Source organism: Peromyscus maniculatus, chromosome 1 (assembly GCF_049852395.1).
Source record: "Peromyscus maniculatus bairdii isolate BWxNUB_F1_BW_parent chromosome 1, HU_Pman_BW_mat_3.1, whole genome shotgun sequence".
NCBI lineage: Eukaryota > Metazoa > Chordata > Mammalia > Rodentia > Cricetidae > Peromyscus > Peromyscus maniculatus.
In genome coordinates this window covers 13,054,501-13,080,872 of record NC_134852.1, presented here as the reverse complement: position 1 = coordinate 13,080,872, position 26,372 = coordinate 13,054,501, and the positions used below count along the sequence as shown (strand labels likewise).

The 26,372-nt window shown below is 52.2% G+C and overlaps 3 protein-coding genes across 6 annotated transcripts; 1 reads left to right on the top strand and 2 right to left on the bottom strand.

Annotated features, from left to right (window-relative positions):
- The first annotated feature begins 4 nt into the window (after positions 1–4).
- On the top strand, positions 5–26,225 carry Znf784 (zinc finger protein 784). 3 transcript variants are annotated; one of them, XM_076570188.1, is made up of 2 exons: positions 5–770; positions 24,422–26,225. In XM_076570188.1, the coding sequence occupies exons 1-2, from the start codon at positions 396–398 to the stop codon at positions 25,316–25,318; spliced, it is 1,272 nt and encodes a 423-aa protein (XP_076426303.1). In that variant the 5' UTR covers positions 5–395; the 3' UTR covers positions 25,319–26,225. The 3 variants fall into 3 exon arrangements, with proteins under 3 accessions (XP_076426303.1, XP_006991988.1, XP_076426311.1); XM_006991926.4 differs by lacking the exon at positions 5–770 and adding an exon at positions 22,597–22,751; XM_076570196.1 differs by lacking the exon at positions 5–770 and adding an exon at positions 22,940–23,561.
- LOC107399357 (uncharacterized) lies at positions 2,490–4,009 on the bottom strand. Its single transcript, XM_076549885.1, is given in 6 exon segments — positions 2,490–2,678; positions 2,681–2,887; positions 2,890–2,917; positions 3,293–3,360; positions 3,499–3,675; positions 3,967–4,009. Coding segments are annotated over 6 exon segments (702 nt in total). The 3' UTR covers positions 2,490–2,499.
- On the bottom strand, positions 3,852–6,129 carry LOC102905006 (zinc finger protein 580). 2 transcript variants are annotated; one of them, XM_006991925.4, is made up of 2 exons: positions 5,902–6,129; positions 3,852–4,793 (listed from the first exon to the last, which is right to left on the bottom strand). In XM_006991925.4, exon 2 carries the CDS (start codon positions 4,779–4,781, stop codon positions 4,263–4,265), a length of 519 nt encoding a protein of 172 aa, XP_006991987.1. In that variant the 5' UTR covers positions 4,782–4,793; positions 5,902–6,129; the 3' UTR covers positions 3,852–4,262. The 2 variants fall into 2 exon arrangements, with proteins under 2 accessions (XP_006991987.1, XP_042126776.1); XM_042270842.2 differs by lacking the exon at positions 5,902–6,129 and adding an exon at positions 5,618–5,889.
- Positions 26,226–26,372: the final 147 nt, after the last annotated feature.

Genomic DNA, 26,372 nt, shown 5'->3' with positions numbered 1-26,372 from the left:
GGAGCCATGGTCTGAGGGAGGAAAGAACCCATACTCCTGGACAGAGACACTGAGGTTTCCAAATCGTGTACCCAGAGCGAGGGGGCTCGGCGAGAGGACTCTTGGTTGTGAAGGAGCTGACCCTTAGATTCTTTGGCTCTTCATGGGGTCAACACCACAGAGACACTTTGGCCTGAGTAGGAAGGACCCTCATCGTGGGCCATCTCCGGACCCAAAGCCATAAATGGAAGGGAGAAACCACCCCTAACTTCCACGCGTGGGGTGGGGGGGTCCATCCTGCAGGCGTCCCCCTGTCCCAGCCGCCCATTCCTCCTGCACTCGTGCGGGCTAGCGGAGCCCCTCCCCCGGAGTGGGGGCTGGGCGCGTGCGCAGTGCGGGGGAGGTCACGCGTGGGGATGCGCCCCCGCCCTTTGTCCCACGGGTGGGAGGGGGTGACCGTGGCAAAAGGTCCCAGAAAGGGCAACCAGCATGGGAGTGGCGACCGTGGGCACCATTCCCCGCCCTTGGGTGCTCAGGGTACAAGGGGCCCGGGGCCCCGCTCTCACCCACCCGCGCAAGGGCTCCAGCCCTGGGACCGACGGTGGCGGCGGCGCCCATGCCCGGCGTTGGGGAGCGTCTGCAAAGTGTCGCGGAGAAGCGCCCACCCACCAGCAAGCGGGCGCAGCGGCAGCGGAGGGGGAGTCTCGGGAGTGAAGGACGGAGCGTGCCGGGACGCAGGCACTGGCGGGATCCGGCCGGCCCGGCCTGGCGCGCCTCTCCTCGGAGCCCAGGTGAGGCCCACCGTTTGCGCGGAGGTCGGGGCCGCACTTGCGCGATAGCCCCTTGCAACCCACCCACCCCCACTCCCCCTCCCTTCCCAGAGCCCAGGCAGGGATCCTCACGAAATTCTCATCCTGCACAGCTGACAACAGGGGTCCTCCGGGTGAGTGGCTGTGTGCCCGGTGGGCCAAGAAAAGTCAGAAGGTATGAGGCAGCAAGGAAAACTGAGGCGAAGCCTGAGTCCCCTTTTAATGATCCCCGGGGAGCTGGCGCACACACACCTCTGGTCCTATATGCCTCAGCCAGCCATAACCCCCAACCCCATCCACGAAAAGGTTTAAAGGAATACGAGAGCCAGATGTGAGAATGGGCTGTGCGGTGGCTGTATCTCCGCAGAGTGTGGGTCAGGAATAGCCGCCTGTGGAACAGTTACACTCCAGTCCCTGCTGCCTCATTCCTCCCTAGCCTCAGTTTACTCACCTGTTAAGTGGGAAGTTGCTCTCTGGGGCCTTTACGCGGATGCAGTGGTGTCACACACCAAAGGCTCAGCCCAGAGAGGGAGCACCTTGGGGCTTAAGACCCAAGCGCGCTCGGTGTTATTTGAAGTCAGGCGGTGGAGAACCCCCGGCTTAAGACACTCCTACTCGCCCCTCCGCCGCGAAAGGAGTCATGTAAGAGGCTAACTGCATCTGGCACAAAACCGGCGTCAAAGGGGAAGGGGAAGACATGTTTATTAGGCCTGCAGCAAGGTTCCACCTGCCTCTCCGCTTCACAAGCAACAGCCTGTCTTATGGTTATGAAGCCTTCCTCATGGAGGCATGGCGTTAACCTTGCAGAGGGAGGCTGAACGTGTCACCAAGAGACAAGCAGCTCCCTCTGCGCTTCACTTTACGAATCAGCTGCAGCCTGGGTCAGCAAGTCCAGGGGGAGCCACCTGCCCTAGATCAGGCTTTCAAACCGCAGAGAACTGTATTTAGGAAGGTGAACTCTAGATTTAAAATATAAGTGTGTCCTGTGCACACTAAAGGTAACTACCGTAAAAATTGTTCCACATACCTTTGGTGTGCTTATGTTCTGGGCTGCTTTTTTTTTTTTTTTTAAGTCTATTAATGTGGGTTGTAATTTAAGTGGGGGAGGGGTGGTGTTTCATATTTCCAAAGGTGCTGGGAATGTACCCTGTCTGTAGGGTGCCTAGCATGCAAAAAGCCCTGAGTTCCAGTACCCAGGATGTGGAGGCAAGGTCATAAGTCTACTGGTACCCTGAGCTACATTACCACCTTGTATCAATAAATAAGTAGATGGCAGGTTTGGAGGAACTGAAGTAGGCCTAACTCCAGAGGAGAAAGGCAAACTTTCCCATTCCCCAGCCAAGGTCTTTGTACCAGGTGGCGAGTGTAAACTAAGATAGCAGTGATTGAGAATGGGGTGTTTATTGGGTGTCTAGTCTAGGGCCCTACCTCCAGTGTCAAAATAGAGGAGACTTTTGACAGCCCACCAAAACTTCTGAGGTAAGAGTTTTCCCAAACAGCATTGTCCTCTATCCCTCCGGTCAGGACTCCAGAACAATATCCCAAGTGTTCAAGATGCAGGGCTGGCCCCTTTGAGGGCTCATTCCCATCATAGCTCCACAGCACCATGATGCACTAACAGCTCAGAGACTCTTCCAGGCAAGGCTGGCGTCAAAGAGGGTTTGTGTCCAGGACCCTGAAAGCCAGCCTGCAACTCAGGCCAGTGTCTGATTCAGGAGACCCAGGATCCCTGGGGTCCCCAGGAACAGTTCATGGATGCTTCCTTCCACCGAGTGTACTTCTGTGGTGTGTTCTGCTCGGTAAAGCAGCACGGGCAATGCAGGCACTGGAATGGGCGTCCACAGATGTGCCGGGCCAACTCACCCTCATCCCGGAAGCGGGGAGGGCACCTGCCCTATGAGTGGTGTGGTGCCGCTCAAGGTGACTGGCCCGCTTGAATGCCTTCCCGCAGGTGTCGCATTTGAAGGGCGTCACCTCGGAGCAGGTGATGCTGTGTCCCTGAAGGTAAGACATGTACTGGAAGACCCTAACGCACACCGGACAGCTGTAGCACTTTTTCTGAACCGAAGTCCCATTGGCCCCGGCCTCCCTCTGTGCCCCTTGTCCACCAGCACTAGGTAGGGGACACCCTGGTGTCAATGAGAAGATATCGCTGAGCCTTGGAGGGAACGAAGCCTGGGGACCCACCTGTCCGAGAGAGGGGCCCCCTCCATGGCCTCAATAGAGGGAAGTGCCTGGGTCTGGGAGCAGCGAGGAAACAGCACCAGCATCCCTAGATGTCAATGAGGTCTGATGGATGGGAGCGAGTATGAGAAGATCTACCGGGGAAGGAAACAAGGACTCCGTTCTTGCTATGTGCTCTGCCCAAGGTCCTCTGCGTTGTCCCTATAAGGCCCCTGGAGTCTCTCTTCTGGGCTCCGCTACCCACTATATTCACGCAGTCGCTTTCCCTCTATAAGTCAAGACCTCAGTCCCCTCCCCCCCGTGCGCCCTCCTGCGGTCACTCTGCAGCCATCCTGCACGACATTTCGTGGCCCTCCGGGACTATCCCGCGCTCTGACCACCACCCGGTCTAAAAGTGGGTCCATCCACTGTGTCTAGGTTCTTCCACTACAGGCCCCACCCGTAGTTCTTTCTAGGTCCGCAGCCCCCGCCTTTGGAGATTTCCCAGCAAGTTTCCGAAAAGCTGCCCTTTGGGACGCGGTCCTACCGGGCTCCGCCCCCTCTGCTGCCGCTCGGGTCTCCATCCCTCCTCCCATGCCTGGTACCCAGTGCAGCAGCGTCTCGGGTCCGGGCGGCCCGCGACAGCCCCGGATTGCGCCCACAGCTGTAGGCGGCAGAGGGACCAGAAACCCTTGGCTACAGTCAGTACCTGGCAGTACCGGGTCTGGGAAATAGGGACTCAGAGAGACAAGGGTCCAGGAGAGGGCGGGTCGTCTGAGCATCAGAAAATAGCCTCCGCTAGGAAACGCACTTAGAGCACAAGGTTCCTAGGTGTTAGCGGTCCGGACCCAATCTCCCTTCTCCCAACATTCAACCCACACGCAAGCAAGAGCCTGAGAGTGAAGTGCGGAATGTTTATTGGGGCAAGAATGAGGGGTCGTGGGCATTAGAGGGAAGTACAGAGATGATCCAGACCGTGCTGGTGCTTTTGCCATGTCTTCCACGAGGACCTCACCTCTTGGCAAGAGTAGAAAACCAAGACTCAGGAGAGGCCGCATCACTTGCAAAGGCGTACACCCAGCACAGCCAGACCGAAGCCCAGTTCCAACTGACACCCAGGCCCAGAGGGGCAACAACTTTGGTCTACATCACACAGCTAGACGGGAGAAAAGACAAAATGATGTTTCTCTTTGGGGGACAGGTGGGGAAACTGAGGCCTAGGGTAAGGCAGTAACCTCAGCAGAACTGGGACTGTGTGGGTGTGACGCTGTGTGGGTCAGACGTGGTGGCCCAGACAGGGCAGGGCGGAGCTCAGTGCAGGCGCACGTGCTGCGCCAGCTCCGAGGCGTCCTGGAAGCGGCGTGGACAGAGCGGGCAGGTGTGCGGTGGGCCAGCGCGCGCGCGGTGGGTGGCGCGGTGCCGCGACAGGTGGCTGGAGCGCTTGAAGGCTTTGCCGCAAGCACCACATGTAAAGGGCTTGAGGTCCGAGTGCGACACGCGGTGGCTCTGCAGCCGTAGAGGGCTGGCAAAGACACGGGCGCACTCTGGGCAGCTGTAGCCCTTGCGAGCACCCGGCTCTCCCGGGGTCGCCTCGCGCTGTGGCGGGCCCCGAGGTTCCTCCTCCAGCTGCACCGTGTACGTGTAGGGGACCCCGTTGGCGTCGATGAGCAGGTGGCGGCCCAGCCGCGGTTGTCGCGGCCCCGCCACCGAGGAAGAAGTGGAGGAGGGGCCTTCCGCCTTGGGAAAAGGGGGAGTCTTGGGGGGCGGTGGGTCCATGACCTCCGGGGAGGAGGACCGAGGGTGGGGTGGCCGCGGCGGCAGCAGCAGCATCTGGAGCGGCAGCTGGGAGCGGCGGAGGGAAGAGAAGTTAAGATCGTCTCTTCCTTTCAGGAAAAAAATTCCTAAAAAGGAAGGTGTTCCTATTCTCTGCCAGACTCTGTGCTACTGACCTACCTCCCTACAAAGTGAAAACTGACTCCAGTCCTCCTCTCTGGGACTCCTCCACCAGGGCTGGGCAACACCCCGCTCCACCCGACTCAGGTCAGAACCTCAGACATCCTCCGGATTCCCTCCGCCCATCCCCACCCACCGCAATCCGTCTCCAAGTCCATTCTCTCCCTTTAGCTTAGGTCCTCTCTAACCTCACATTCCAGGCCCTTGCGGCCTCCGGGATTTTTCTCCCATCTACCGTCCCTCTTTGCTGGAGCTCTACTCAAGCTCTGGCTTAATCCTCTCCCTCGGGTCCCACAACACCCTGGGGGTGGGGGACCTCCACCCCACTCGATGCCCTTCGGGGCCTCCCAAGTCTCCACAGTTGTCGTGGCCTCAAGTTCCCTCCCTAGATACTTGCCCGGAGTCCCACTAACCCAATTCCCCACTTTCCACTCGGGGCTCTTTTATGTTATCCCCACACTCCGCACTTAGAGGTCTCGCCATTCTCTTCCCACATCGTCTCTACTTCATCCTCAACTGCCTTCCTCATATATGCGCCCCCATCTTGTTGCATTTCTTCCTTCACCACCATTCCCAGCCCCCTCCCCTCCCCGGGAAAGTATCCTGACATCTTCTTTCTCCATCCACCGCCGCCACCACCGTGGAGCCTCCTCCCATTTGCAGCCAGACACGGGACCTTCTGGTTTCCCGTTCCCACGCCAGCTCTCCCTAACCTTGGTCCCTCCTCTCCAGATGCAGCTGGCATCTCTTGTCTCTCTTCACCTCCCCGGTCATAAGATGCACGGTCCCGCGCCTGGGGCGCTCTAGCGCCTTGGTCCTCTGAACCACCCGATCCCGTTATATCCCCGGGGCCTCCCTACTCCACCGGCTTCCATAAGGAGCCCTGCCTTCCCGACGCCCCTGTCTCCCAGCCTCACGGCCCCGACCCACACCCAGAGCCCTGCCGGCCTCGCGCCCAGCCCGAGCCAGGCTCCTCCCTCCATCCCGGCCCCCGTACCCGGTGCAGCAGCCTCTCGGGTCCGGGGGAGAGCGGGGCCGAGGTCCCGGACGGACCCGGGCTTGCCCTGACGAGCGCCGCGGCAGGAGCGAGCTTCCGGGTAGCTCCGGGCCGGCGGCGCCGGGGACGCGGGTCGGGGGGCGCAGGGGCGCGAGGGGCGACGGCGTCCCTGGGAAAGAGCGCCGATCAGAAACGCACGCTCCACACACGAAGGTTCCGACGCCGGAGTCGGCCCCTCTAGTGGGAGCGCGCGGTGGGGGGCGGGGGGGAGGTTGGCGCGTGGCCAGCGAGGGGGACCTGCAGAAGAACAGTTCCCCGTTGCGTGCCCCCGTCCTCAGCAAGAGCCGTTCCTTGGCTGTGAATGGCCAGTAAACTGAAGCTTGGCCCCGTGGAGTCTCGCAAACCACCCTTAAAGAATTGGAATGTGCAGTTTGCCATCTTTCCACCCTGCCTCCCTCCCCTTTCCGCTCAGGCAAAGCCACTTAAGGTAGAGGGGTAGAGAAAGGGTGTTCCTGTTGGTTGAGCAAATGGAGAGGCTGAGGTCCAGAGGCCAGATGTTTGCCCTGGCGGGGCACCGGGAAGCCAATGCCCAAAGAAGACGTTGCCAGATTAGGTGAGGTATACGTGCTCCACTGAACATACGGGGAAATAGGCTGGAGAAGAACAGATGTAAGGTAAAAAGGGGCTAGGCTTACAGTGACTCTGTGATAGTCCTTGGCTCTCGGTCGCTAAAATACCTTTCCATACGAGCTGCAACGCTTACACCAGATACTGACATAGAAAGGGAAATGCTCTTGCCGAGCATATGGGAAAACTGAAACCTGGAGCTTTAGGTGTCGAAGTGGGAGCAGAGTTTGAGGTATAGCTCAGTCGGTAGAGTGCTTTACCGTGCCCTCTGGGTTCGATCCTCGGGGTGTAGTAGTATCTCACTCAAGCCTTTAATCCCAGCTCTCCAGAAATGAAAACTGGCCAATCAGAAGTTCAAGGTCATCTTCAGCAACATAGCGAGTTGAAAGCCAGCCTGGGAGACATGACACTCACATGTCTCAAAACAAAGGTCGGGGGGGGGGGGCTGTGATTCTTGCCAGTGACCAGGTGGGGAAAGTAAAGCCCAGAGGATGCCAGACACTCTAGGCACAGGCATGGGACGGTGTATACTTCCCATTGAATACATGGGGAAGCTGAGACTCAGAGAACCAGACTTTCTACGTATTATGCAGTCAAGGAAGCGAGTTTTCCGGAATGGAGAAGAGTGCAGGCAAGGGCACTGGAGCCCTTTGCCCAGTGTAGCCGGCGCTCTGGGCCCTTCGCGGAGGGTCTGAGCATTCACGGTTATGCAGCCTGGACCAGCAAGGACGCGAGAAGCCATTAGGGGTGCGTCGAGCGCATCTAGGACTAAGTGCAGGAACCATGTACTAGAAGTTGAGAGGGAGCAACAGCTGGAAATAGCAGAGCTGTGGTGGTGCACGCCTTTAATCCCAGCACTCGGGAGGCAGAGGCAGGCAGATCTCTGAGAGTTCGAGGACAGCATGGTCTAAAAAGCGTCTTCCAGGACAGGCTCCAAAGCTACACAGAAAAACCCTGTCTCAAAAAACAAAAACAAAAAAAAATGTTAGCTAGTAACAAGCCTGAGCTATTGGCCAAAAATTTATAATTAATATAAGCCTCTGTGTGGTAATTTGGGAAGTGGCTGCTAGGTATTCCAGAACTGGCAGGTGGGAGAGAACCATCTGTTTACACCCATAGACATAAAATTATTTTTTAAAAAAAACAAAGACACTACTGGATGGTATAGCATTTGCTTAGTGTGCCCCAAACCCTGGATTTGGTTCCCCCACCCCCTCAAACCACAGGGGGCAGCCCTGCCTCCTACCTTGGATATGATCATGATAAAGTCTCTATCAAGCTGCACTGTGTAGCATGGGTCAGTTGAAGAAAGAAGGCACTTCAAGATGAAAGGTCCAGCCTCTCTGATGGACTGAACCCCAAACAGCCATACAAAGTCATATTTATTGATTGTTATTCAAAGTATTTCCTCATACCAAGATCCCTAATCTAATTTACATGTCTGACTGAAGGAGAGCATCACATGCCCCCATGACTCTAGTCCTTTATTATTATATATCATTTGCAATACACAATAGACAAAAGCCTCAGGGGTGCCTGAGGCATCTTGTGACCAAAATCATAGAGTGGCTGCAATGCCCTTTCAGCAAATCACTGTTATCTGAAAGGATTCTTCAAGGTCAAAGTACTTCTAGAAAACAGCTGTTCGTTCTTATGTCTACCCCAAATATAGTGACTCTGCTAAATTCCTACAACAATCTCACCAGAAATCAGCATAAATCTAAACCCTTCATGATAAGTAAAAATCCCCCAGTAGTGAGTGTGCAAAAAGTCAGATCAGGCCAAATTAATGAGTCCAGGTTTAATAAACAGAGCAAAGCGACTCCTGGGTGACTCTGGGGGAGGCAGGAGAGAGAGCAGAGGGCAGGTCTGGCAACTGGGTCTCAAATACCCTGTAGGTGTGGTCCTGAGCAGCCCTGGGGGAGGGTCTGGCCCTCAGCGGGCTTTCTTTGGGTGGGGTCTGGATAGGGCAGCTTCAGGGGAGATCCCCAACACTTTAGTATCTCATTTCCCCCCACCCCCAAAAGCCAGACAAATAGGCTTCATCTTCCATCAGATCCATGCCCTGATAGGTTCCACTGTTTGTTTGTTTGGGGATGGGGCGGGGTTGGTGGTAGTAGTGGATTTGGTTGGGTTTGATTTAGTTTTTAGTTTTTTGTTTTGTTTTGTTTTAAGACAGAATCTGGCCGTCCTGGAACTCACAATGTGGACCAGGCTGGCCTCAACTCTCAGAGATCCGCCTGCCTCTGCCTCCCGAGTGCCGGGGCTTAAAGGCGTGCGCCACGCGGCCCAGTCCTCCACTCTGTTTTTGAAGCCGCGGTCCTGGCAGCTTCTCCCCTGGACACCAGTGTCCACTTTCTTCCTAGTGCTGCAGCCTCCAGTGGCCTGATAGGATTCTTTAGACAACTGAATTGAATGTTAAACTTGCACATCCAGAACCTTGTCAGGGGCGGAGAGATGGCTCGGCAGTTCAGAGCACACCATGCTCTTCCAGAGGTCCTGAGTTCGGTACCCAGAACCCACATGAGGTGGCTCACTGACACTAGTTCCCTCCAGGGGAACTGGCCTCTGAGGGCACATGAACACAGGTCACACACACACACACACACACACACACACACACACACACACACACCACACACACACAGTCTGTGCCTCCAGTCGTCTGAGCCTGAGGCCATCTGTACTGCTTTAACAGTAGGTAGTGCTCAGGACCCAGGCTCACAGTTAGTTCCCTGGTAGGCTTTGAGCCATATAAAATACAAAAGCAGAGTAGACTGCTTCTGGTAATGACAGCCATTTCCACAGTACTAATTCTGTCAGAACAGGAACATGGAATGTCTGTCTGTCCATCATCTAATCACTACTGTCTTCTTTTGCTTCTCTTTTCAATGTCTTAAAGGTTTTCATTGTGGAGGTCTTTCACCTCCTTGGTTAGGTTAACTCGGAGTCTGAGATACGTTTCTATGTTAAGCTATTGTGAATGGACTATTTTTCCTAATTTCTTACTGGTAAGGCCCATAGGGTCTTTTGAGTGTAGAATCACGTTGCCTGCAAGAAGGGACAATTGGCTTCTTTCCTGTTTGTATCCTCTTTCTGTCTTTCCTTTTGCCACAAGGCACTTGTAAGAAAGCGTCTTATGTAGCTGAGGCTAGCCTTGCCTCCGGATCCTCCTGTCTCCGCTTCCCAAGTGCTGGGGAATACAGGTGGGAGCCAGCACATGTGGCTGCCATCCCCAGGCCCAGAAAGGGAGTCACTTTGCTTTATAGAAAATGTGTTATTGTCTGGGCTGGAGAGATGGCTCCGCTTTAAGAGCACTGACTGCTCTCCCAGAGGACTCAGCTTAATTCCCAGAACTCACGCGGTGGCTCAGAGCTCCGGTGTGGAAGGTCTGACACGTTCCTCTTGCTTCCAAGGGCACTGCACACACGCAATGCCCACACATACATGCAAGCAAGGCAACAAACGTCCATCAAATAAAAATACGACTTGAAGAAAGTCTTTGAATTTGTATTGCCAGCCTGTGTGTGTGTGCACAGGTGAGTGTGTGCACGCCATCGCACACGTGCGGAAGTCAGAGGACAACTTGCGGGCGTTGCTTTTCTCCTTCCATAGTCTGTTCCAAGGATCAAATGCAGGACAGCAGGCAGTGAGCACTTCTACCTGGTGAGCCTTCTCGCTGGCCTGAGTTGCTTGGCTTTGCGCCACCCAGCAGGAACGCAGTTTTCCTGTCTATTATCCGGCCCTGTTGGCCTGAACGTGGGACGCCAACTGTGGAGCTTCCAATAATCACCAGGACCGTAAAGACCAAGTGTGAGCCAGGGCTGATGCCGGAAGCTGTGTGGGAAGCAATGCCCTTCTGGAACGCTGGCACCCTTGAGGGGCTCCCCACTGACTGCGGCGCTGATGTTGCCTTGGGCTCCAGTGTCCCAGGCACAGGCAACTCTCGAGGGCCTTCATATTCCACGGACAATAGAATCTCTCGCCAGCTCAGACCTAGGGATCCAGGGACAAGGGGCTCCTCGACTATACACAGCAGGAGATACCACTCCCACCAATGACACTGTTTTCAAGGCGGGGGGGGGGGATAGAGAAGACAGAAACCACGGAGAACAGAAGAGGTGAAAGAGAGGAGGCCTCTGGCACCATCAGGAACAGGGTGGGCAGAAGTTTGGAATCTGGAGCTTGAAAGGAGAAAGGGATTAATTAAAATTCCCTCTGCCAGGCGTCCCACGCCGCTGCCTCCCCTGGCACCTGTGGGTTTCCAGCGTACCCCACAGTTGGGGTCAACCATTCGATCTGGCAACCATGCTGCCGTGGCTGTGCAGCCTCCCAGGCTGACTCGGGACACCCTGGGGAGGATCCGGGAACAGTGACTACTAATCCAGCCCCATACCAACGGCCACACAGTCACTCTTCCCGGAAGCACTAGAACATGCCACTAAGTCAGCTTTGTGGGGCCTCTGAACCATGTGACTCTTGGGGGACCAGCATAGGAAGCCTGTGCTGGGTTGTGTAGCCCTGGCTGTCCTGAAACTCACTCTGAAGACCAGGCTGACCTTGAACTCACAGATCTGCCAGCCTCTGCCTTCCCAGGGCTGGGATTAATGGCATGCGCCACCACCTCCCAGCTACTTTTTGTTTGTTTTTGTTTTCTTTGTCAACTTGACACAAGCTAGAGTACACTGGGAAAGGGAATCACAGTAGAAAAGATGTCTCCAGTAGACTGGTGAATAGAGATCCTAATCAGTCTAAACAATAGCAACCAGAGTCAGGAGTGGAGGGTGAAAGCTGAAAGACCAGAGAGCAGAGCAGCCCTCCACTAAAGACGTCTTACCTCTACGAAATCTGTCTCCACCCGCCTTATATTCCTGTCTCCACCTCCCTAGTGCTGGGATCAAAGGCATGAGCCACCACCACCTGGCTCTGTTTCTCTTTTAGACTGGTTTAATCTCCTGTAACCAGAGTGGCCTTGAACTCCTGATCTTCCTGCTTCCTCCTTCCCAAGTGCTGGGATTAAAGGTGCGATTAAAGGTGCGTGTCACTGCCGCCTGGCCTCAATGGTTAACTAGTGACTTGCTCCGTCCTCTGATCTCCAGGCAGGCTTTATTTGTCAGAACACAAACAAAATATACAAGAGATTGGCCAGGAGGCAAGTTTGTGGGACTTTTTTTTTTTTTTGATTGATGACTGATGGGGGGGGGGGCTCTCAGGCCACTGTGCGTGGTGTCACCCCTGAGCAAAAAGTCCTGGGATGTATAAAAAAGCAAATGAAGAAGCAAGGGAATCAAGCCAGTAAGCAGCCTCCTCCGTGGCCTCTGCTTCAGGTCCTGCCGTGAGTCCTGCCGTGACTTCCCTCCATGACGGACTGTAAGGTGAAATAAGCCCTTACTTCCCTAACTTGCCTTGGTCACGGTCTCTGCACTGGGAAGCACACTGGACAAAACCCAAGCTGATTGTCATGAAACTTCCCCATAAAGGAACTCTCTCCCAGGCCTTATGGGGGTGACAAAGTTCAGACTATTAAAACGTTCCCTCCATTTTCACAGATTGTGAGATTCAAATTCAAAGACTTAAGGATCAGGCTGGTGAGATGGCTCGTGGACAAATAGACGGTCTTGCTGCCAACCCCAGAGCCTGTTTGACACCCGGCCTGAGTTTGACAATAGACTCACATGATGGAAGAAGAGAACTGACTTCCACAAGCACACCATGGCACGCATAAACACGCAATTGCACACACACACACACACACACACACACACACACGCATGCACGAATGGATTTTTTAAATGTTTTAGTTTAGAAACAAGACCGCTTCCTCAGTGAACGGTTACCGGCATGTGAAAAAGGACCCACAGGTGGAGAGTCCCTGGCCCTCGGGGTTCACAAGGTTGAAGAGCCGCGTTTAGATGAAGGACAAGGTGAAACTACAAACTACGTGGGCCTTTCATTCCCTACTTGTGCAGAGCACTACACATCCATGAGGAAACTATCTCCTCACTCCCACAATATACATAACTGCTCCCTTGTAGCCCAGTCCGGGCTCAAACCTGCAATCTTCTGCCTCATTATCATAGACACCACCTAACATAGCTACTGAATTTTTTTTAGCCTTACTTGGGTTTGTTTTGTTTTGGGCTTTTTAATTTTATTATTTTATGTATGTTGGTGTTTTGCCATGGATATTGGGTCCTCTGGAACTGGAATTACAGACAGTTGTGAGCTGCCATGTGGGTGCTGGGAATTGAACTCAGGTCCTTTGGAAGAGCAGTCAGTGCTCTTAACCACTGAGCCATCTCTCCAGGCCCTGTTTTTGGCTTTTTTGAGACAGGGTTTCTCTGTGCAGCTTTTGGAGCCTGTCCTGGAACTCACTTTGTAGACCAGGCTGGCCTCAAACTCACAGAGATTTATCTGCCTCTGCCTCCCGAGTGCTGGAAATTAAAGGCATGCACCACCGTGCTCTGCTTTATTTTTTAATTGGGGATATATGCTGCTGCTGCTGCTGCTGCTGCTGCTGCTGCTGCTGCTGCTGCTGCCGCCGTCACGTGAGTGCCCTGCCGGGAGCACTAGCAGGAGACATGTTGCTAAACGACATTTATTGGTAGGCAGGGCAGAGTGTGTGCCATGGCACTTGTGTGGAGGTCAGAGGACAACCTGGGAAAGTCAGTCCTTCACCTTCTACCATGTGGGTCCCAGGGATTGGACCAAGTCATCAAGCATGGCAGCAACGACCCTTACCCACCGAGCCATCTCCCCAGCTCTGGAAACCTTGCTTCTGATAGCGGCTGTATGGATTCAGCTTGACCTGACCGTATCCATCTTGGTAACAACCATAGCTGCCCCAGAGCAAGCCTTGGTTTTCCTTGCAGGCTCTCAGTGAACTACAGACGCACCAGTAGAGTAGCGTGTGGAGTTTCCTCGTCAGGGAGAGACCTGGCCCTTTGATATTAGCTGAAGCTAAATCAGACACAATCCACGCTAGATGGGGTCCTGTTCCTGCTGATGCAGATGCTGCTCACTCTTCTCTCGGCATGTCCCCCCAATATATCCCACTCCATGGAATCCTGGATCCATCTGCAGTCTCATCACAGCCCTTGGAGCTGGCTCTCATATACTAGTGTGTATTTCACTGCCAAGTCAGTCACAGCTGTATTGGACAGACAAATACACAGAAGACAGATAAACAGACAACTACAATGCAAGATGGAGAAACAGCGCCACTCGGGTGGCAGAGGCAGGTGGAGCTCTGTGAGCTCCAGGACAGCCTAGTCTACTTATCGAATTCCTGGCCACCCAGGGCTACACAGGGAGATCCTTCAAGTGGTCCTGGGAGATGGTGCTACAGGTAAAGGTGAGAGCCAACAAACCCGATGACCTGAGTTTGACCCCAGGACCAACGTCGTGCAAGGAGAGGATTGACCTCTGGACGTTATCCTCTGACCACCACACATACCCCTTAGGACATGTGCACTCACACAAACACACACAAACTAAATGAATAAAAACATGATTTAAAATATTTAAAGTCACCAGGCTGTGGCGGCGCATGCCTTTAATCCCAGCACTCGGGAGGCAGAGCCAGGAGGATCTCTGTGAGTTTGAGGATGTGTATGGGTGTTTTCCCTGCATGTATGTCTGTGTGCCACTTGCATATCTGGTGCTCAAAAAGCCTAGAAGAGTTATCAGATGTCATAGAACTAGAGTTCAAGATGGCTGTGAGCCACTGTGGGAGTGTCGGGACTCAAAACTAGGTCTAGAAGAACGGCCACTGCCACCCCCAACCCCCACCCCATACAGGGCTTCTCTGCATAGCCTTGGCTGTCCTGGAACTCACTCTGTAGACCAGGCTGGCCTCGAACTCCCAGATGTGCCTGTCTCTCTGCCCCCTGAGTTCTGGGATTAAAGGCACATGCCACCACAGCCAGGCACAGCCAGTGTTCTTAACTGCTAAGCCATCTCTCCAGCCTCTGAGATATTCCTTTTTAATATAAAAATTTGTTGTTTGTTTTTGTATTTTGAGACAGGGTCTCATAATCCAGGCTAGCCTTGAACATACCTGTGTAGCTGTTATGGAGTTCAAGACCCCTGGGAAAAGACCAGAGGCTCAAGCTGGATTATAATTGGTTAAATTTCTTGAAGCTCAAAGCAAGACAGCCATCTCTGAATCAAACTAGAGACTGCCACTCGAAGTAGTGCGAGGGAAGGATTTTTAAAGGCAGAAACCACAAGAAGACTTTGAGTATCTGCACAAGCAAGCCAAGAGCTGTTCTGCTCTGCCAAGATTCAAGGTGACCTCAAAATAGTCCTTGACTGTCTGCCTAGGCAGGTTACAGAAGCCAAACAAACAGTTGTACAAGAAGATGGTCGCGGCTGTACACTGCTGGGGGGGGGGGGCACTGGGTACCAAGATGGATGCCTAGCATGAATGGAGTATGATTTTTGTTGGTTTTGTTGTTGTTGTTGTTGTTGTTGTTTTCCCCTGGGTAGCCCTGGCTGTCCTGGAACTCACTCTGTGGTCCAAGCTGGCCTTGAACTCACAGAGATCCACCTGCCTCTGCCTCCTGAGTGCTGGAATTAAAGGCGTGTGCCGCCACCCAGCAAAAATGAATCTTTTAATAAATTAACATAAAATGTTAAGATCACTATAATCCTATGCTGTTAAATAATTCTATATTGTTAAAGACAATAAAGGGCAGGGTTCTGTTGAGAAGCCCCTGCCCACGCGTGAGTATGTTTTCTCTTTTTTGTGTGCCTATTTCTCCTAATTCTTGTGCTTAAATTCTATTATCAGCAGGGCATGGTGGCATGTGTCGCTCTTGTAGAGGACCGGGATTCTGTTCCTGTCATCCACAAGGTGGCTCTCAACCAGGCATAACTCCAGTTCCTGGGGATATGACGCCCTCTCCTGCCCTTCTCTGGCACCAGGCACACACCTGGAGCACACACCTACATCCAGGCAAAACACTCATACACCCCTTTAATCCCAGCATTGGGAGGCAGAGGCAGGGGGATCGCTGAGTTCCAGGACACACGGAGAAAGCCTGTCTGGGGAAAAAAAAAAAAAACACAAAGCAAAACAAACCAAAAAAAAACCCATATATACAAAGTAAGATCAATAAATCTTTCTTAAAATTGGGGGGGGGTGGTGGAAATGAACAGTCTTTTAACATTGAGACTCTGGAAAAGGCTGATGTTGTAACCCACAGAGAAAGACAAATTCTGAGCTGAGGAAGGGGTGTTGGAGACTGAGGACGTAAGTTATTACTGTGTGGATCACGGTGTCTCTCTCCTTTCTCTCTCTCTCTCTCTCTCTCTCTCTCTCTCTCTCTCTCTCTCTCTCTCTCTCTCTCCCCCTCTCTCCCTTGAACACACCTTTTTGTTGTTGTTATTTTGAGTTCAGCAAAAGCTCCTGATTTTTTATTGTCTTCATACCAAAATCAGCTTAGAACTGGATCTCGTGGCCCTTTCTCTCCTTATCTCCTCCCAGTTCAAACCGTTTGCATCTCTTAACAGCCAGCATTCTCTTGAATGCCGTGAATTTCAGAGAGGATTTCAAAATACGAAAATAACACCAGCACTAGTTCTCACGTGCTGCATGCTGTTACAAAGGGTATCTTGCTCTGTACGTGGTTTCATTTCATTGCTCTGAGTGGTAACAGAGAATCTGTCCTGCTCAGAAACATTATCCCCCCCCTTTTTTTTTCTTTGTAGCCCAGGCTGGCCTCAAACTCAGAGATCTGCCTGCCTCTGCCTCCCCAGTGCTGGGATTAAAGGCGCTTCCGCCACCAGCGCTGCCACCACAACCACCACCAGAAAACCTTATCTAAAAGCTGGGCTTGGGGATGGCCCAGGGTATGGGAGCATTGGCTGTTCTTCCAGAGAACTCCAATTTGAGCCCCAGCTCCTACATGGTGGCTCACAACACCCTGAAATTGCAGCTCTAGGGAATCTGACCCCCTCTTCTGGTCTCTACAGGCACCTACACACACACACACACACACACACACACACACACACACACACACACATACACACACAGACATGCACACACATACACAGACACACACACACACCTAGACACACACACACACACACACACACACACACACACACACACACACACAATTAAAAAATAAAATAAGATTTAAAACCTGAAACAAAACTGGGAAGTGCCGGCCCAGTTAGTAAGGGTGCTTGTCACCAAGGCTCAAGGCCTGAAATTCATCCCTGGGCCTCCCACGGCATCAGGAAGAACTGCACCTGTGACCTCCGAATGTGCCTCTTGACACATGGGTGCCCCCTGCAGTAAGCAAACAAATGCATACATAAATACATTAAAAACGAGCCTGATTAAGCTGTAGATGCCTTTTAAAATAGGAAAATGCATGTATCAATATTCACTACATGAGTATTGCAACTTTTGTTTGACATTATTTTTTAATCTTTAAAATATTTACTTCTTTCATTTTATGCATATGAATGTTTTGCCTGCATGTGTGCCTGTGAGCCACATGCATGCCTTGTGCCTGAGGAGGTCAGAAGAGGATGTTACAGTTACAGGCAGTTCTGAGCGACCACATGGGTGCTGGGAAGTGAACCCAGGTCTTCTGGATGAGTGGCCAGTGCTCTTAAATGGCTGATCCATCGCCTAAGTCCCCTTAGTTCAATTTTTTTTAAATAAAATATTGGTGTCAGGGAGCCTGTAGACAATTTTTTAAATCTGACATACATACAGGCATACATGCAAGCAAAACACTCATACACACAAAATAAAAATAGTACAATTAAAAATAACATTAAGGCCAGGAAGTGGTGGTGCACGCCTTTAATCCCAGCACTTGGGAGCCAGGTGGATCTCTGTGAGTTCGAGGCCAGCCTGGTCTACAGAGCGAGCTCCAGGACAGGTACCAAAACTACACAGAGAAACACTGTCTCAAAAACCAAAAAAATAAATAAATAAATAAAAATAAAAATAAATAAATAAATAATTGGACATGATAATCATATTTTTATTCCCAGAACTCAGGAGTCAGAGGCAGTAAGATCTGTCTAAGTTTGAGGCCAATGTGGCCTACATAGTAAGTTTCAAGAGAACCAGGATCATGTAGTAAGACCATTGCTCAAAAATAAAAGATTTACTGTTGAAGGTATTGTTAGGATACCTTTTTTTTTTTTTTTTTTTTTGCTTACATTTTCTTATCTACTATTTGTCCTGGTTTGTTCTGTCTCTCTGTCTGTCTGTGTTTTTCTGTGTCTCTGTCTCTCTCTGTCTCCTCTCTGTCTCTCTCTCTCTGTCTCTCTCTCTCTCTCTCTCTCTCTCTCTCTCTCTCTCTCTCTCTCTCACCTTCTCCATCTGTGCCGGGGAGAGAACCTAGCACCTTGCCCATACCAGGCAAGCACTCTGCCACACAGCTGCATTCCCGGCCTGATACACTGTTTCTACAGAAAACAGCTAGTGCTCATAACCTCTGAGCTATCTCTTCAGTTTATTTAAAAACAGAAAAACACCATAGTTCTAAGAACCGGGGGTCAAGTGCCCATGCAGTACCTGGCTCACCTGAGTACTATTTGGCTGCTGGATGACTAGTTTTGAGATGCAAGCATTTTGGCCGGGTGGTGGTGGCCCACATCTTTAAACCCAGCACTTGGGAGGCAGAGCCAGGAGGATCTCTGTGAGTTCTTGAAAAAAAAAAAAATAGACGAAAGCATTTTGAACTGGGAGGAGATAAGAAGAGAAAAAGCCAAGTGACCCAGTTCTAACTAAGCTGATTTTGTTATGAAGATGATAAAATCATGAGCGTTTGCTTCTGGCCTCTGTGAGTACTGGCATGTATCTAAAGTCGTGTGTCAGCACACCTGCTCAAACTCAGGTCCTGTGGAAGAGCAGGAAGATTCTGGCCAAGCAGAGTGTAGTGGCACACGACTTTAGTCCAAGCACTTGGCGGGCAAAGGCAGGTGGATCTCTGAATTTGAGGCCAGCCTGGTCCACAGCCAGGGCTGCACAGACAGAGAAACGTTGTCTTGAAAAAAAAAAAAAAAAAAAGACCTGAATTTTATTCTCAGCACCCATATTACATGGCTCAATAATTCATGGAACTCCAGCTCCAGAGAATACATCTCCATCTTCTGGCCTCTGCTGGCGCCCATACACATATATGCTTAAATTAAATAAAATAAAAATTGGTGGTGATATTTTATTTGTGCACCCCAATAAAGCTTATCTGAGGATCAGAGGAAAAAGCTAGCCATGATATTAAACATAGAGGTCAGGCAGTGGTAGCACAAGCCCTAATCCTAGCATTCAGGAGGCAGAGAGCTGATCTCTGTGAGTTCAAGGCCACACTGAGAACGGAGCCAGGCGTCGTAACACACGGCTTTAATCCCAGCAGTAGTTAACCATTGAGGTTAACTGGTCTGGAGGTCTGTACAGACAGACAGGAAGTGATAGAGCTGGGCAGGAAGAGGAGGTGAGTAGCTGGGCAGAGAGGAAGTGAGATGGCAGGGCACAGAAAGGTATATAGGCGTGAGTATACAGGAAGTAGCTCTCTCTGGAGGCTGAGGAGTTGGTAAGGTGAAGTCGGTTGTGGCTTGTCCTATCTCTCTGACCTTTCAGCTTTCACCCCAATACCTGTCTCTGGATTTTTTTTTTTATTAATAAGAACTTTCAAGATGTGTGTTACAAAAATTAAAGATAGTTTTATTTTTAATTATATGTTTTTGTGTGTGCCTGCACATATATATGTGCATCATGTGCACGCTAGCACTCATAGAGACCAGAAGATAGTATCAGATACCCTGGAATTGGAATTACAGGCAGTTGTGAGCTAACTGATGTCGATGCTGGGAATCAAACCCTGGTCCTGTGAAAGAATAGCCAGTGGTCTGTCCACACCACCTACCCCCATGACCTGGTTCTTACATTCGTTTCATCCCCTTGTGGTGGTTTGAATAGGAATGGCCCCATAGATTAATGTGTTTGAATGGTTGGTCCATAGGGAGGGGCACTATTAAGAGGTGTGGCCTTGTTGGACTGGGTGTGGCCTTGGAGGAGGTGTGTCACTGTGGACGCAGGTTTTAGGTCTCAGACACGCTCATGCTATGCCCAGTGTGGAATATGCCCAGTATGCCCTTCTGTTGCCTGTGGATCGAGGTGTAGGACTCTCAGCTCCTTCTCCAGCACCATGTCTGCCTGCATGCCACCATGCTTCTCGACATGACAACAGTGGACTAAACCTCTGAACTGTAAGCCAGCCCCAGTTAAATGTTTTCCTTTATAAGAGTTGCCGTGGTCATGGTGTCTCCTCACAGCAACAGAAGCCCTGACTAAGACACCAGCCAGGGGCTTTTGACAGGTTGCTGGTTATTTGTTGGGTTTGGGTGGTGGTGGTGGTCACCTTGATGCAAGCTAGGGTCATCTGGGAAGAGGGAACCTCAACTGAGGAAATGCCCCCATCAGACTGGCCTGTAGGCAAGCCCACGGGGCACTTCCTTGACTACTGACTTGATCAATGAACTGTGATCAGAACACGCAGGCCCAATGAACTCTTTCCTCAGCAATGTGATTTTGGTTAGAACGTTTTACCACTGCATTAATCCCCTAACTGAAAGTGATTTGGCGTCTCCTCCACCTAACTACACCCAGCGGGTTTACCAGCGTGGGTTTAACTAACCTCCTGGACAGTGGGCCTCAACTCTGATCAGAACGTGGTTTCTTACCCCGTTACAGAACTACCCCTATTGTCCTGCACATCATGTCTGCTACATCAGCACTGTTGCACACAAGTCCAGAAGGTTTATTTTAAAGGCTACATACATATCCAGGGCTGGAATAATCTGGTCTAAGTGCACATGCTCAGCATTCTTTTTTAATTAATTATTTATATTTTATGTATGAGTGCTCTGCATATATCCCTGCACACCAGAAGAGGGCATCAGATCCTATAATAGATGGTTGTGAGCCACCATGTGGTTGCTGGGAATTGAACTCAGGACCTCTGGAAGAGCAGCCAGTGCTTGCTCTTAACTGCTGAGCCATCTCTTCAGCCCTGCTTAGTGTTCTTTTAAAAATGATTTTTTTTTTTTTGAGACAGGGTTTCTCTGTGTAGCTTTGGAGCCTTTCCTGGAACTCACTCTGTAGCCCAGGCTGGCCTCGAACTCACAGAGATCCGCCTGGCTCTGCCTCCCGAGTGCTGGGATTAAAGGTGTGCGCCACCACCACCCAGCTTAAAAATGGCTTTGAAAGTATACTTTATTTCTCTGTGCCAGATCACATGTGCCAAGACAGGCGCGTGGAGGCCAGAGGACAAGTTGCAAGAGTCAGTTCTGTCCTTCCACCACATGGGTCACAGGTACGGAACTCAAGTAGTCGGACTTGATGGCGGGCACCTGGACCCTCTCACCCGCCCCCCTCCCCACAAGCGGGAAGCTGGCCTGCTGGAGCAATCACAGAGCTCAGTGGCTAGTACAGCAGATGTTTCCTTGAAATGTGACGTATCCAAGGTTTCAGCACCACGTTTGTGCTGACTACCATCACTCTGAATTCAGCCGAAGGAAATTTCACTTCCATCAACCATTCCCTACCAAAGAACAGGAGGGAGAGAAGGCTGTGTGGGTGTCTCTGAGGCTTGTCATGTCTGCCAAGTGGGGCAAAAGACTATTATTTATATGTCATTACCCAAAGAAAATCACGAGGCCACATGTAACTTCAGGAAGAAATGCCACCATACCCCCTAGAAGAACAGCAATATTAGCTGTGGTGATAAATGTTCAGGGTCTCCTGCTCTACCCAAGTAAACTGTTTCAAAGCTCCTCCCCCATCTCTGTCTTGTTTTGTTGGTTTTTTCGAGACAGGGTTTCTCTGTGTAGCCCTGGCTGTTCTGGAACTCACAGAGATCCACCTGCCTCTGCCTCCCAAGAGGTGGGATGAAAAGGCATGCGCCGCCGCCGCCGCCACCGCCACACTTTTCTGGCTGTTTCCACTTGTACAGGTCTGTACAGAAGAGAGAAGGATGGTGTTGGACATGGGGATGAATGCCTGTAATCACGGTACCAGAAAGATCAAGAGTTCAAGGCGAGGGCTGGAGAGGTAACTCAGCAGTTAGAGCATCTGTTGCTCTTGCAGAGGACCCCCAGTTTGGTTCCCAGCACCCACAGCAACAACCATCTGTAACTTCCAGAGGCTATGACAACCTCTCTGGCCTCCGTGGGCACTGCAGACATGTGGTGCGCAGACATACATGCAAGCAGATCACCCATACCCATTAAAAAAAAAAAAAAAGTGAATCTTAAAAAATCAAAACAGAGTTCAAGGCCAGCCTCGACTATATGGTAAGTTTGAGGCTAGCTCTCACGGTATGCGGTCTTGTCAGTAGGAGGGAACAAGGATGAGCGGGAAGAAAAGGAGGAGGAGGAGGAGTTGGCCACAAAAATGTCGTGACTTATCCAAAGTCACAAAGTCAGGCCCGGGACTGAGTGCTGTCCTTGGTGCTGCTGAAAACCATTTGACCTCTTTTCTCCTAAACATCACAGCACCTAGCAGGGATTTGCTTCCTCCTGGAGGCTGCTGCACTGCCGCTCACCGAGCCTCTTTCTTGACACAGACTTTTGCAAAACCTTCCATTCATAAACTGCGCCGCTCTGTCTCCTGAACCATAAATTGATAGTAACCTCAGAAACGTTTTCTGTAACATACAACAAAGCTTCTTCCGTGCCTTGAGGTTCAGATAAGCAAACTTCGGGCTCGGCCAGTTAGGGTTTTAAAAAAAGGGACTCGTAGGGCCGAGCATAATGGCTCAGAGGCGAGCGGCTCTCTGTGAGTTCGAGGCCAGCTCGGTCTACAAAGAGAGTTCGAGGCCTGCTCGGTCTACACAGTGAGAACCTGCCTAGACAATAATTTTTAAAAAGGGAAGGGGAACGACGTCGGAATCGGTCTCCAGGACCTGGCCGACCTCGCAGCTAGGAGCTCTGTCTGTCCTGGTGGAGGACTGACAGGCTTTCTGCCCCGCCCCGCCGCGGCCCCACCCATCTACCCACTACGGCCCCGCCTCCGCGCCGCCCTGCCGCGCGCTTGCGCAGCACCGCCAGCCGGGGCCCCGCCCCTCGCGGAGCGATCCCCGGCCTCAGGGACGGGGTTTAGCTACAAGATGGCCGCCGCGCGCCCGGACCCCCCGATTCCGAGCTCACCGACCCGGGAGTCGCCATCCCCGGAGCCGTCGGACCTGGTGCGGGCGACGAAGGGGTCTGGGCCGGGTGTTCACGGCGAAGGAGGTCGCAGGACAGGGGGCGGGGCCTAGCGGGACTGGGCGGGGGCATGGGCACACTCCGGGGGCGGGGCTTTAGGGAGGGGCCTATGGTGAGCGAGGGGCGGGGCCTGGTGGAGGCGGGGCCTGGAGAGGCAGGTTGCGTTGAGGACAGGGTTAGGTCCAGCGGAGGACCAGGGAGCTGATTTGCATAGAGAGGGGTGGAGTCTTAGGAGGAGCGGGCCGTCTGGGAAATTCTAGGGCCAGGGGATGGTGGGGAAGGTGACCCCCAAAGGGGAGTTCTAATCCGGTCACCATGTTGGGGTGGCATGTGACAATACAAGGACTGCCTTGTGAATGCCCAAGGGAGGATTCTGGCGGAGAAATGGATGTGCCAGGTGGCTTTGGAACCTCCAACCCGTGACTGGAGAGTAACTCGGAATGTTCAACAAACACGTACTGAGTTTCAGGGGACCAAAGCAGACAGAGGTTGCGTCCTCTTGCAGCTTGCTGTCTTGTGAGGAGGAGTGATACTAAACATAATTCACTGTAATATCTTCTATAAGGGAAATAAAAAGTAAACTGACAGAGCGGGGGTGGGGCGAGCTAAATTTAGACGGCAGAAGTCAGCTGGGTGACGGCTTATATTTCCATGGCTGTCAGTGAGATAAGCGGGATCCAGATCCTGGTGGATATTATAGGGACGACACAGGGTTTCAAGTGCAGCGTGGAGCAGCAAAATGCATGACCTCGTTTACATTTTGCAAAGTCCATTCGGGGTGCTCTAGAGAGGTGGGTAATGAGGGGCAGAAGCAGGAACAGGGATTCCCTCGGAGTGGTGGTTTCCAGTTGTAAGGGCAAGAAACGATGAGGCTTTTAACTAGCATAGAGGAGAGGCACGTCTGTGTCTGTGGTATATTTGGGGCAGGAAAAGGAAATGCCAACTGGATACAGCAAGAATTCTGGATCGTGGATAATAGGGTCAAGAAACCAGTGGCCGGGTCTGGGGAGATGGCTTAGCAGTTAAGAGCACTAGCTGCTCTTTTAGAAGTTCAGTTCCCAGCATCCACATGGAGGCTCACAACCAACTTCACTTCTAGAGGATCTGGCCCTCACTCCTGCACGCCATAGGCATTGTACACCTGTGGTGAACGCAGGCACTCACACATACACATAAAAACTCAGGCCTGATGGTACATGCCCTTAGTCTCAGTACTTGGGAGGCAGAGGCAGGCGGATCTCTGTGAGTTCTAGACCAGCCTGGTCTACACAGCAAGTACCAGGCCAGTTAAGGCTATATAGTGAAACTCTTGTCTCAACATAAGTAAATAATAAATCATTAAAAAACAAGGATCCAGTGGACTTCAGAGGATCAAATATTTTATTTAAAATTTTATTCATGTATTTGAGGAAAGAGTGTGCATGTGTGCCATAGCACAGACATGTGGAGGTCAGAGGGCAACTTGGGGGAGTCAGTTCTGTCTTTCTACCCTGCGGGTCGCAGGGATCCTACTCAGTTCATTAGCTTTGGCCAGTGTCTACCCAGTGAGCCGTCTCCCCAGCCCGGGCAAGTGTTTTAACAAGTGGAGGCATTTTGAAGATGCTCTCCCAGCAGGACCTCCACACAGCCTCCCGTTTCTTCTGCTCTCCAGGTCCTGGTGCCTGATGGTGGTTACTCTGCCACTCCCCCAAGTGACCTCATCGAGATCCAGGTGGTAAAAGTTACAGATACGACATCGGTACCTGAACCCCCAGAGCCGGGATCTTTCCACTGTGCCCTGTGTCCCGCGGCCTTCCACCTGGTCTCAGAGCTGCTGTTTCACGAACATGGCCACCTGGCAGCCGTGGAGGGGCTTGGGCAGGGAGGGGACGCAAGCCGTTGTCACGTGTGTGGCCACAGCTGTCCGGGTCCTGCTAGCCTGCGTGCCCACTACAGCTTGCACACGGGAGAGCGGCCTTACCGCTGCCCACTCTGCCCACGCGCGTTTAAGGCCTTGGCACCCCTGCTCCGGCACCAGCACCGACACGGGGTGGAGCCGGGCAACCCTCGGAGGCTTCCACCCACAGCATCAACTGGACAGCCAAACCCCAGGGTGGCCCAGGAGAGGTCGGAGGTGGTGATGGCCGCGGCAGCTGCGGGGGCCGCGGTAGGCAAGCCTTTCGCCTGCAGGTTCTGTACCAAGCCCTTCCGGCGCTCCTCAGACATGCGAGACCACGAGCGTGTGCACACCGGGGAGCGGCCCTACCACTGCGGCATCTGCGGCAAGGGCTTCACACAGTCCTCTGTGCTGAGCGGTCACGCCCGTATCCACACTGGCGAGCGCCCCTTCCGCTGCACGCTCTGCGACCGCACTTTCAATAACTCCTCGAACTTTCGCAAACACCAGCGCACCCACTTCCACGGGCCAGGGCCTGGGGTGGGAGAGTCTGGAGGCCAACTGAGACCAACTTCGGTGGCCCAGGAATCGGGGCGCAAGCGTGGGACAGAGAACACTACCGAAGAAGGGCTCGGAGAGACTGTGAAGGTGAATGTGGAGGTTGACCAGTAGGCTGGGGAGTAGGAAGCATGCCATAGAGGAAGTGGATGGACTAATAGAGGCAAAAGCCAAGGAGAAATAATGAGCAGCTGGGATTGGAGAGGTGAGAAGCCAGCAGGTTCTGGTCTCCAAGAAGCCCGCACTACACTTGAGACTCAGGAAAGAGGTACCTGCAATTCTATAGATGTCCAGCTACATGTGAAAATACAGAGACAGCTGAGCATGGCCCGTTCCTGTAAGACCAGTATTCTGGATGCTGAGGCAGGAGGATTGTGAGGTCCAGACCAGCCCAGGCTGCAAAGCAAGACTTTATCCACCACCACCACCACCTCTGGACTACCTCTGGACCATGTAGGGGCTGCCCTAAGGTGAACTAGTATGAAATATTTTGCCTACCTCAACTGGATTGCACTGGTCCTGGGATGTCTACCCTCCCTGGGCAGAAGATGCCCACCAGGCCATCTCTAAAGAAATACTGGGATGCCTTCTCCCTCAAAACCAGAGTATCTAATCCATGAATCTCTAGGATGTGAGCCTGCCCATGGAGATTAATGCTAAGCTCTGTTCACCTCTCCATCCTACCCCATAGTGGTCTCTCCTTAGCCTACCAGACCCTTCTGGAAGCAACTGAGAGCACACACTGCAGGCAAGCAATCACCTGGTACACCTTTAAGCTTTAGGCACAGAGCCTGTGGTTTCCCATGGCTACAAAGAAGTTTCCGTTTCTCTGTTTTCCTCCACGGTGAGGTAGATAGCTTCCTGCTTACCCCGGGCAATTCAGAGGAAGGGCTGGCTGATGATAACCTTGGTGTAGAGTAAGAGAAGACACTGATGTAAGGGGCTAAAAGGACTCCGGAGCTGGAGTTTGGGGTGGGATAGGGGCTTCCAGTCTGTTCCTATTAAAAGACTTTCTGAAGTGCTTCTCTGTCCGTCTTGTATTCCAGTTCTCTGGGTACCTTGCTCTGCCTCGGTTTTCCTCTATCTGGAATGGGGAGGGACTAGGCTTTGGCTGTGCGGCTGTGTTGTAAGAAGTTTTGTGCCATGAAAGAATGTTGGAGGTTGGTGC

What these genes read in the sequence shown, in the direction of transcription:
- LOC102905006 (XM_006991925.4), bottom strand. Translation starts at nt 4,781, where the DNA reads ATGCTGCTGCTGCCGCCGCGGCCACCCCACCCTCGGTCCTCCTCCCCG.
- Znf784 (XM_076570188.1), top strand. Translation starts at nt 396, where the DNA reads ATGCGCCCCCGCCCTTTGTCCCACGGGTGGGAGGGGGTGACCGTGGCA. An exon ending in CGCCTCTCCTCGGAGCCCAG is followed by an intron (nt 771 to 24,421) that starts GTGAGGCCCACC and finishes TCTGCTCTCCAG; the next exon opens with GTCCTGGTGCCTGATGGTGG.